The sequence below is a fragment of the Pelodiscus sinensis genome, chromosome 23, assembly GCF_049634645.1.
Source record: "Pelodiscus sinensis isolate JC-2024 chromosome 23, ASM4963464v1, whole genome shotgun sequence".
NCBI lineage: Eukaryota > Metazoa > Chordata > Testudines > Trionychidae > Pelodiscus > Pelodiscus sinensis.
In genome coordinates, this window is record NC_134733.1 from 7,154,321 (window position 1) to 7,166,342 (window position 12,022).

General features: G+C 49.9%; 1 protein-coding gene across 1 annotated transcript; it reads right to left on the reverse strand.

Annotated features, from left to right (window-relative positions):
* Positions 1 to 369: 369 nt before the first annotated feature.
* On the reverse strand, positions 370 to 11,117 carry TAS1R2 (taste 1 receptor member 2). The gene is made up of 7 exons (XM_006115098.2): positions 10,936 to 11,117; positions 8,502 to 8,802; positions 6,730 to 7,488; positions 5,061 to 5,273; positions 3,141 to 3,261; positions 1,451 to 1,453; positions 370 to 1,298 (listed from the first exon to the last, which is right to left on the reverse strand). Exons 1-7 carry the CDS (start codon positions 11,115 to 11,117, stop codon positions 370 to 372), a joined length of 2,508 nt encoding a protein of 835 aa, XP_006115160.2.
* Positions 11,118 to 12,022: the final 905 nt, after the last annotated feature.

The window sequence follows — 12,022 nt, forward strand, 5'->3', positions numbered from 1 at the left end:
TAGCGCGCTCATTACTTTGAAAAATATTTTGAAATAATGGGCGGCTTATGTAAATACGGGGTAGCTATTTCGGGATACCTCTGGTATCCCGAAATAGCTGTGCAGTGTAGACGTACCCATGCAGAATAAAAACAAGTATCAAAGCCTTGATTTTTTTCATGAAACAGAACTCTCGTTTTCCAGCCAACCCTATGTGTTGCCTTTCTTGAGGGGAAAAGAGGGAAATTTACAAGATTCATACAGTTGTACAATCTACAAAGCATTGATCCGCTTCTCGCGGAGCTAAAGACTGGCCTCTAATACAGAAGCATTGGAGTTAGGGCTTCTTTCACTATAGGGACTATCTCTATACCAAGACATGGTACTGGGTTAATTCTGCCTCATGGTGTAGCTCTGGATGGCAGTTTGAAAGTAAGCAGCCGTGTTGCGTTCTGGATGGAAAAATATCACATAACACTTGGGACCAAAGTAACCCATGGAGATCCCAAACAAATTGATTAGCATACCCACCGCATCAAAGATGGTCACCAGCACCCCTCTGTACAGGGACATGACCAGGAGAAGGGAAAGCCAGGTGATGGAATAGCAGGCCATGCACAGTGTGATGTACTTGGCTTCATTGTAGTTCTTGGGAAGCTCCTTCCCCATATAGGCAAAATAGAAGCACAGAATAGAGAGAAACATATCTAGCATGCTGTTAATTAGCAAGGCCAACTTGTAGCTCTTGTTGCACTCCAGCACTACTATCCAGGGGTCTTCCTCCAGGTATAACTGAACCGGAGCAGGAGGGTGGATGATCATGTTGGCCACCATGATGGAGACTTTCAGAGCTAAGATTGCAGCTATAAAAGTGTACTGCCCATTGTACTTTATCCAGTAGTTGTAGACTTTGGGCAGCCGGGCAGCCATCTTGAAAATGCTGATGATCTGGAAGGACCTGACCGTGATGCAGGAGATGCACACGGTGAAGCAGAAGCTGAACACAGTTTGCCGGCACACGCACTTGAACTCCGTCGGGATTCCAAAGAACATGGGGATGCTGACAAAACCGACGATCAGAGACCCCACCATGAGGAAGCACATGTTGCCTCCTGCCGACTTCACCACAGGGGTGTGCGAATGAACGGCAAAGGTCACCAGGATTACGAGAGTAGCTATGAAGCCAAGCACTGAAAATAGCATCAGCATCACGGTGGTGCCTTCCTTCCATTCCAGATATTTCACCAGCCTCGGGTTGCACTCTTCACTGTTGGTCTTGGACCACTGATCAGTTGGACAAGGCTGGCAGTTATATGGATCTGCAAAACAAAATGTGGTGTTTCTGAAAGGCCTTAGGCAAGGACGGTCTGTTCTGCAAATAGTCACGATGTTTAGCAAGAGCAGAACAGATGGGCGTGATGCTAAAGGTTTTCTACTCTACTAGCTCAGGCTGCTGTTTGTCAGCTCTCACCGGCTAAGCAGAGTCAGACCTGGTCAGTTCTGGATTGGGAGTCGTCCATGAGAAACCCAAAGCAGTAGTCATTGTACAGAAACTAAAACTCTTCTTCCTGATTAATATGTGAGCCAGTGCCCTAAGTTTGGTACACTGGGCAGTAGGCGGGGAAGTCTTTAACATGAGAGGAAAAGCTACTTACCATCCCTAGTGAGCCTGTGGGTTTGGTTTGGTTTTTTTTTTTGCAAACATAGGGTTTTAACCCTGGGGTATGCCTAGACTGCATCCCTCTGTCGGCAGAGGGATGCAGATTAGGCAGACTGAGATTGCAAATGAAGCGGGGATTTAAATATCCCACGCCTAATTTGCATAAAAATGACCGCCGCGTTTTGCCAACTCAGCGCTTTGTCAGCAAAAAGCGGCAGTCTAGAGGGGGATCTGTTGAGAAAGAAAGCCTTTTTCGACAGATCCCTTATCCTTCCTGCAAGGAGGTTTACAGCATCTGTCGAAAAAGGCTTTATTTCTCAACAGATCCCCCTCTAGACTGCTGCTTTTTGCCAACAAAGTGCTGAGTCTGCAAAACGCGGTGGCCATTTTTATGCAAATTAGGCATGTGATATTTAAATCCCTGCCTCATTTGCAACGTCGACCTGCCTAATCTGCATCCCTCTGCTGACAGACCTCTCGTGTCTTGGATAAATTTCATTCATGAGAGAGGCTATATCTACACTGCAGGCTTTTTGCGCAAAAACAACTGTTCTTACGCAAAAACTTGCAGAGCGTCTACACTGCACACATGTTCTTAGGTCTTCTTGCACCTAATTGTATTCTGCACCCCAAAATTCCCCCTGTATCAAGTCATTGTGCCTTTTCCCTTCCTGCTGGAGTTGTTGTGCATTGTTACCCTACTGTTTTCCACCTTAGAACTGACTGCACTTCTGGGCCAGGTATCCCCAGAGTATATAGGTGTGGTTTATATCTGAAATTTGCATAGCATCTTCTAACCTGAATGAACCCAATAAGCTTGACAAACTAAGGCCTTCTATTTGAGGATCTCACAGACCACTGCAAACACTAGGTTAAGCTTCACGACTCCCTGATAAGGCAAGGCGGTCTGAAATCCATTTTACAACCAGGGAAGCTGAGCCATAGTTCGGCCCGGTAACAGTCAAATGGCGAATCACTGTGAAAAGTGATAATGGAAGAGTCAGGTCAGCATCATCCCCTTTTCTGGTGGCCACCAGCCCACCTTGCCATACACCGAGAATTTGAATGAGAAGGAGAAAGCATGGCCTTGAGGATCTTCCCGATCTCAGCAAAGACTGGGGCCCGTTGTGCCAGCTGGTGTGAGAGGCAGTGCCTGTCCAAGTGTTTACAAGCCCAATGAAGAAGACAAAGGAAGGATTTATTTGCCCCCATTTTATGGACGTGGCACTGAGGGCTAGCGAGAACTAAGTCATTTGCACAAGGACACACAGGAAATGTGGCTGGGGCAGGAACTGAAACCGCCTCTTTGGGGTAACAGGTATTCCTTGTCTACATTCCAAGGTCATCTAGTCTTACCTCCTGCATTACCCAGGCAAGAGAGTCTCACGCACTTGCCTGTACTAAAGCCCATTAGTTTGACACCACCTTCTGCTGGGAACAAGCACCAGAGGATGATGTGAAAACAAAGGGTGTGCAGGCGTGTATGCTGCAGGTGCCTTACCGCTCTCGTTGAGGAAAGTCCCTGCTTTGCAATCGATACACTCAAAACAGCAGCTGCTCCCACCTCTGGGCTTCCTCCGCTGCCCAAAAGCACATGCCTGGGAACAGACTGAAATCGGGACCTAGGTAAAAGGGAATTAGAGGAAAACAATGATGACCTTATAGCAACCTCCAGGTGAGCCAGAAGGATTGTAAATGCTCCATAACAGTTACGATCCAATTCAGCCATACCAGAGACAGACAAGGGGATACAGAGCTAGGATAATGCCAACCACATAATAAGCTTTACCTTTAAATAGGGTCAGAGTGGTGGTGGAGTTAGTCTGTAACTGGAAAAACTTAAAAAACAACTAATATTCTAGCAGCACCTTTGGGTACGTCTAGACTACATGCCTCTGTCGCCAGAGGCATGTAGATTAGGCTACCAGACATAGTAAAATGAAGCGGCGATTTAAATAATCGCAGCTTCATTTAAATTTACATGGCTGCCGCGCTGAGCTGACAAACAGCTGATCAGCTGTTTGTTGGCTCAGCGCGATAGTCTGGACGCGCGGGTGGCGACATCCTAGGTAAACTTCATCCCAGGAGGCTTACCTGGGTGGTCGACAAATACCTTTGATCTCGACACCCGCGTGTCCAGACTATCGCGCTGAGCCGACACACAGCTGATCAGCTGTGTGTCGGCTCAGCGCGGCAGCCATGTAAATTTAAATGAAGCGGCGATTATTTAAATCACCGCTTCATTTTACTATGTCTGGTAGCCTAATCTATATGCCTCTGGCGACAGAGGCATGTAGTCTAGACGTACCCTTAGAGACTAATGAAACATGTAGATGGCATCATGAGCTTTCATGGGCACAGCCCACTTCTTGAGATGAATGGAATTATTAAAGGTCTAGTTTCTAAATAAATAGGGGATGGGGTGTTATAGGAATCAAAATTTCAGGCCAATTTCACAAGCCAACTCCACAGGGAAGCCTTAGAACTTGTGTTTGATTCCTATCACAGAGGTATGAATAAACTTGTAAATGAAGCTAAATTCTAAGGCTTCCCTGTGGAGTTGGCGTGTGAAATTGGCCTGAAATTTTGATTCCTATAACACCCAATCCCCTATTTATTTAGAAACTAGACCTTTCATAACGCCATTCATCTGAAGAAGTGGGCTGTTCCCATGAAAGCTCATGATGCCATCTACATGTTTCATTAGTCTCTAAGGTGCTGCTAGAATATTAGTTGTTTTTTGAGTTTTTCCTTTAAGCTGGGGACAGGTTAGACTGTGCCCCTCTTGGTAAACTTGCTGGGAAGGTTATAACTGGTATGTATATCTGATGGCTGAATCCCATGTTCCAATGGCAAAAAGACGAGCATTGATTTCTTGGGGTGGCCATAAGCAAAGCATTCCTGAGAACAATCCAGCCACTGCTTGACCTTTAAGCAGAGAAGAGGGATGGGCATAGCACTTATCCGGGAGTACCCGAACCAACCACTGGGTGTCCCTGTCGAGCCAGACAAAGAGCTGGAGGAACATTCTTCTGGCTGTAGGCAATTTCGAATTTTAAAGCAATTTTGAATTTTCAAGCTTTGTTACTGTATGCACGAGTCTTGCACCGGCAGCCCATGCTGACCCCTTTTCTTGTCACTGTTCATTTTGTTGCCCAAGAGAGAGGATTTACATGCACCAGTCCCGTGTATGTGGGTAAGTCTGGCACAATAATCCCTCACTCCAATCTAGCACTTCGCATTAGCTGCATTCAAGGCACATGATAAAAGATGTACGTATCATTCTCTGTTTTACAGATGGGGAAACTGAGGCACAAAGAGGGGCCTAGCTCTAAGCCCGCCTCCCCTGGATTTTGCTCTTGTAGTTCCACGATTTGCCATAGTTTCATGAGGTGGGTGATAATGGGTGGAGGGAACTTGCCGTGTTGTTTGGGGTGTGCCAGGAGATGTTCGACGTAACGAACTGCATCTGCCGGTTCTTTGTGCTGTAAGAGGCAATTTTCTTAAAAGGGGAGTTGGGTTGGTCCCATTGCCACTGGATGATCTCGAAGCCGTTTGGAGTGTCGCCTTTCTCTCCAAAGTTGATCCTCTTCTCCAGCAGAGAGAAGTTCACGCGACTCACCTCTGGGGCTAGCTGCAAATGGAGAAAGGGGAGATGAGCAACGCATATGCACTGCTAGGCGATGAAGTTATTAGATTGGTGGCACTTCCTGAAAGTGCAGTTTTGCCTAAAGAGCAGTCGTGAGCGTTTCTACTCAGTCATCCCGGGTCAATAGTCTCAGTTGACAGAGCCAGCATGGCAAACTCGCCCTTGGATCTAAAAGTCAAACTGGGCTCCTCTGGCTTACGTATCCTCCCCAAAATCCTACAACTCGATCAATCAGGCCGATGCATGAGTTGGAAGAGAGGCCAGCTCACTCCCCAGGAACTCTGCTGGCTTTGCAAGAGACCTAAGAACCCCAAGATTTTATGTTCACACCTCTGTGTCTTGCACCCTGTTGATCACAATGGGTCAGATAGAGTAAGGGCAACGCAGGGGCACCATTTCCAATTTTGATAAGGGAAGGCTGATCTGTGCATGTCATGATGGGAAGGGAAGAAAAGGGAGAGCATGGGGGGGGAGCAGACTGAGGACAGCAGCTTTAGCAATGTTACTGAGTATGCTCAATACAAGCCAAGCAGCAAATGGAGGGGGACCAACTCCATCCATCCTCACACACACACACACACATACACACCACCTCTTTCCAGAGGCTATTATGGCACTGAAAAAACTCTAGATTTGTTTTGCGGGGGAAGTGGGGGCCGATAACTTAGCAATTAGCTGGCAGGAGCACTGTATCTAATTCCTATATAAAATAAAGAAAATTAAATAACTGACATCTTGTGGCAAGTCACTTAAGAGACACTGGTTAGCCTTACAATTTTAATGTAAATTCTTACTTTCTTACTAACTCTATGAAGAGAGAAACAGAGCCCAGGAATCCTGACAGTCTCACAGTGTCTGTCTGTCTGTCTATCTCAGCTCTGGAAAGGGAATGGAGTCTCTCAGGTTACAGCAGGGGGCAGCTATATCTAAGTTCTATACAGGAACATCAGAATGGCCATAATGGGTCTAGCCCAGTATCTTCCAACCATTGCCAATGCCAGATGCTTCAGAAGGCATGAACAGAGGAGGCAATTATCAGATGATCCATCTCCACATCCCTGCCCATTCTGGCTAGTAGCCATACATGGACATATTTTCCTTGAACTTATTCTGTTCTTATGGAAACCCATTTATAGTTTGTTTGGCAGGCAGCTGGTAGAAATGCTCAAAGACACTGTGTTTCTTGGACAGCCACACAGCTCTGGGGCAAGCTTCTCTGCACTCTAGACTAGGACTATTCTGCTAGGAACTGGGTTGGGTCAACTGACTTCTCTGATGCAAATCACCAAGCAGCCATGAGAAACTAACAAACACCTTCCTGTTCCTAGCCGCATGGGCTGAAGGTGAAAGACTCTACAGCACGTTTCCTATGCCCCAAGCCCCCCTGCCCCCACACCCCTAAAACATGGCTTGGATTTCTCAGTGCAAGCATGTGGCCAACCTGCCAGGGGTAAACTGGCCGCTTGTGACATCCGGTGGCGTTGCAGCCCAGCAGTCTGTGTAAAGCATGAGCCACAATGTAGACAGAAGAGTAGACATTGAAGTCTATTCGCTCGCCTTGGGCTCTCAGACTCTGGTCTACAGCTCGGGCAGCTCTGATGCACTGGTCACACTCCTGGTTGCACGTGTTTTGGTCCCCCGGCTGCCAATTGGTTCCTTTTGCCTGGCCGACCCTGAAGTCACCGAAGCCAGGGATGGAGAATTCTTTTGCAGCCACCCCCAGGATGGTGCCCACCCTCCTGATGTCAGTGATGTTGTGCAGGGTAGGCTCAATGGCCCAGGCTTCACTGGCGATCCACACCAAGTCCGAGGCATTCTGGCGGATGGCTTCTTGGAAGAAGAACGGCAGCGTCATCTCCAAGGACAGGACGATGACCACGTTGGCCGTGCTGGCGATGACGTTGCGGACAATGGCCTGGATCTTCACTTCCAACTCTTGCGGGAGCAGCTGGCTGCTGCGGGGCACGGGGATGATGTCCTGCAAGGCCACGCAGATCCCCCTGGCCCGGGCCCTCAGGAGCTTCAGGTTCTGCCGCCCGTAATCATCGTCGCTGTACAGAACGTTAATCCAGTTCCACTTGAACTTCCTCAGCAGGAGCAGCATGGCCACGATCTGCTGCTCCATGCCGGAGGTGGCGCGGAAGACTGCGGGGAAGGTTTCATGGCTGTTCAGAGTGTCCGTGGTGGCTGTGTAAGAGATCTGGGGGCAGGGAAGAACAGGGAAGGGAATCTGTTAAACAAAGCCAAAGATGTTGTACAGGGTGCAAGTCATGTCTGAGTTGTAGAGGGTGTATTGACTTAGGGCAAGGGTGGGGGAACCTCAGTCCCGGGGGCCTGATGTGGCCCCTGGCTTGCCTGAATCTGGCCCCTGAGACTCAGGACTCCCCCCAGCATTAGGGAGCCTGTGCTTGCACTCCAGCCCCCCTGCCGCCCTACCACAGGGTTGGAGCTCACAAAATCTACTAGCCTAGGCCCCTCTATGCTCTGGTGTGCGAAGAGAATGTGAGGAGTGTCTTTCTCCTTCTCAGCTGAGGGGGGGGGGCAGGTCAGTGAGGGTTTTTTTTTGTTTTGTTTTTTGCTTCTCACTTGTGTGCAGCCCCCGACTGATTTTTCTGTGGGTGAGTGGCCCAAAAATGGTTCTCCGCCCCCGCCTTACGGACTGGCTTTCTCTGAATTGTCACCTTAATGCTGTTCCACTGCGCAAATTAGGGGCTGGTCTACACAGGGCTGGCCTCACCAAGAAGCGAACTGAGATGGCCGCCTCAGGTGCCAGACTGAGGGGGCTCCACTAGGACCCAGAGTGTAGAAATTGTGTCTGCTGCTGGTGAATACGTAGTCTCTCTGCTCTAGATTCACAGAGATGGTGAAGTGCTGTGCTGGAGGAAGAAGGGAAGAATTGAGACTTTTCAAAGTTTTGGAGCATGGGGGCATCATTTGAGCTCCCCGCCTCAGGTACCAAAATGTTGTGGGCCGACCCTGGGTCTATGCTACAGAACTGGAGGATGTCCCAGTTCCAGAAAGTTAAGGAGATGCCCAAGCGAGGAGACCAGCCAGTTGTGTCTTGGGCACGCCTCACTGGGAGGTTTGAGCATGCTGAAGCCACTGGGGGCTGCTGCTCTCCCTTCCAATCAATGCCCAGGGAAAATGTTCAGGCAGTCGTTAGGGGGCAAGCCCTGGAAGGTTTGTCCTGCCCTAGTATGGGCACCTACGTACCTGTGGCACGAGAAAGAGGCTCAATATGTGGGCCACTGTGACAGCTGCCTGTGAGGAGTCTGGGCCGATGACAGCCAGCACCCGTGGGAGATAGTGAGTGTAGTTACTGTGCAGCGGCACCACAGCGTGCTGGTTGGAGAGGAAATACAAGATGGGGTGAATGGAGTTGGTGAAGTAACAGACGTCGACCATCTCGTAGCCTAGGGAGACACCAGGCAGCAGGGTACTGGAATTGTTGATCTGTTCCACTGCGAACCTCATGGCCCGGAGGTAGCTGTAGCCTGAGATCTTCAGTTTGTACCTAGGAGGGGTGTAAAACAATGAGCGGTGGGTGCAAGAGCATATCCGAGGAGAGACCACGTCTGGCTCTGGGGTTCTGCAGAGCTTCAAAGAGGGCCAAAATACCCTCTCCCCCCTTAGGGTAGTCTTAAGTCCCTGGGCCCAACTCTGTACGTGCTGAGCATGAGGAACTCTCTCTCGCTTCAGGACTGGGGCCCAAATTCTTCCCTGAATATGGCACTCCTGGAAGACCAGGGAGTCCGTTGGAGCCAGGAGCATAATGGGCCCAGATTACGGGAAGCAACATGGTGTTTAGTCTCAGTCCAGTGCTCTGTCCAAAAGGGACATGGATCCCATTCCCCTCTCTGGGCCTCGTTTTCCATTTGTCACACGGGGATAGGGATCGTTACATCCTTTCCTAAATGCTGTGGGATCTACTGATGAAAAGTTCTATATGAGAGAGAGGGGGTTTGAACCACAACCCTTCAGCATAGGCCTCTACCGGTGGAACTCCGGGAGTAACGTCCTCCGTTAGTATAGTAGCCTGCTATCCGAAAGTGGGGAGAGACGACACGTTCTGCTAGTTTCTTATGATTGCTACAGGATTTCCACAGTGTTTTCCTCCACCAACTGGGCCAAGATTAGCGTCTGGTTAAGATCACGGGAGCCAGGACTTCTGGGGGAGCCAAGCTGCTGACTTTGCAAATGTATGACTTTGAGTGCTTAGCCGCTCTGGGCTTCATTCCCAGGATGGGTCGGAATGGTGTCCCTAGCCTCTGTTTCTCTGGAAGTGGGTGACAGGGGAGGGATCACGTGAGGATTCCCTGTTGTGATCCCTCCCTCTGGGGCTTCTGGCATTGGCCACTGTCAGGAGACAGGATACTGGGCTAGATGGACCATTGGTCCGACCCAGGATGGCCGTTGTTCTGTTCTGTTCTTATGTTATTCATTTAAACTATCAAACAGCGGATCACTTTTTGTGTCATTTGAAGCATTTGCTGTGCCCTGGAGATATTTTAATACTGATTGGGTCACTTTCAAATGTGGGTGGTTCATTTTGGGCACTTGATGGCCTCCTCAGCTGATAGGCTTTTATGAGAACTCAGTCCATCCCAGCTGTGGGAGCTCACCACTTCTGACAAAGGGGCTGCTAGTTTAGGTGCCTGCTGTCCAGAACCGAGGCGTGAAAGTTAAATGGTTTGTCCCCGGTCGCACACAGAAGAGACGAGTGAGGGGGGATTTGATAGCAGCCTTCAACTTCCTAAAGGGAGGTTCCAGAGGAGATGGGGAGAGGCTGTTCACAGTGGTGACGGATGGCAGAACGAGGAGCAATGGTCTCAAGTTGCAGTGGGGGAGGTCTGGGTTGGATATTAGGAAAAACTCTTTCCCTAGGAGGGTGGTGAAGCCCTGGGTGGATTCCCTAGGGAGGGGGTGGAATCTCCATCCCTAGAGGTTTTTAAGTCCCAGCTTGACAAAGCCCTGGCTGGGATGATTTAGTTGGGGTTGGTCCTGCTTTGAGTAGGGAGTTGGACTCAATGACCTCCTGAGGTCTCTTCCCACCCTAGGGCTGTGTCTAGACTGGCAAGCTTTTCTGCAAAAGCAGCTGCTTTTGCGGAAAAACTTGCCAGCTGTCTACACTGGCCACTTGAATTTCCGCAAGAACACTGACAATCAGTGCTTCTTGTGGAAATGCTATACTGCTCCTGTTCGGGCAAAAGTCCTTTTGCGCAAAAGCTTTTGTGCCAAAGGGCCAGTGTAGACAGCTCAGATTTGTTTTGCGCAAAAAAGCCCCGATGGCGAAAATAGCTATCGGGGCTTTTTTGCGCAAAAGCGCATCCAGATTGGCACGGACGCTTTTCTGCAAAAAGTGCTTTTGCAGAAAAGCGTCCGTGCCAATCTAGACGCTCTTTTCTGCAAATGTTTTTAACGGAAAACTTTTCCGTTAAAAGCATTTGCGGAAAATCGTTCCAGTCTAGACGTAGCCTAGGAGTCTAAGTCTGTGGCCAAGGGAGGAACAGAACCCAGGTTTACAACACCCAGAAAGATGCCTCAGCCCCAAACTCCTTCCTTCCTCCCCCTTCCCCAGGAACAAACCCATGAGCCTCAAAATTATTTCATAAACCCCCAGCCCCGGCAACGCCTGTTTCCAACTTACGCTTGACACGTGGGCACCACCGAGTGGCTGAGATGGGGGCTGCTCATAGTTTCAGCATGCAGCGAGAAAAGCCCCCCGAGCAGGTAATCCCCAGGCAGATGGAAATCAGAATACTGCGTCTCTGAGCCCACCATAGCCAGCATGACACTAATGCACACAGCTGACGCCAGGGTGCTCCTCATGGCTCCACGGTGCCTTTCGAAGTAGCTGCTAGCGAGCACCCGGGGGTGGTTTCTTGCCCAGGCTCAGCCAGTGCTGGGACTGCCAATCAGGTGCCTATGTTCACAAATTTCACCTGACTTATTTCCATACATGTCAAGGGCTGGGCCAGATGGATTTGTGTGTGTTTACATTTTGCATGGACTGTTGCATTGCCATGGGCAGGGCTATGCATTGGATGGGACACGCCTGGTCTGGAAAAGGAAATGCTTTTTAAGAGACGGCGGGCATGAGGCTGGTGTTTGATGAAAGATGGCTCTGCCTGTGCGTTGGGCCGGCGCTCAGCAGAAATCAATCAGGCTCCTATCCATGGGGAGGCAACAGGGCCTCGTTGCTAGGGTTACTGGCCTGGAGAGCTGGATTCTGGTCTTCCTTTAGCCACTGGCCTGCTGCAGGATTCTGGCCAAGCTGAGACTTCCAGTGGGCAAGGGTAGACTGGGATTGACAAATTGGAAGACGCTGGTGTGTCTAGTCATTTCCCCGTCTCTGTGCAGTCAGTTTCCTCTGGTTCCAAGAACTACGTATATAATTTACAGTAGAAAAGCACGGTTCCAAAGCCCCGGGGAGCCCCAGGAGCAGGCGTGGGACCCAACGATTTATTTGTTTAGGGCAGGGATGGGGAACCTCAGGCCTGGGGGCCGGATGTGGCCCCCAGCTTGCCTGGATCCGGCCACAAGGCTCAGGGCTCCCCCCAACATTGGGGAGCCTGTGCTGCCCCACTCCAGCCTCTCTACTGCCCCGCTGCAGGGCTGGAGCACCCAAAAGTCTGGGCCCCCTTAGGCTCTGCTGTGAGAGGCAAATGTGGGGAGTGTCGGTCTCCTTCTCAGTCAGGGGCCACATCAGTGAGGCGGGGTTGGGTTTATTTTCT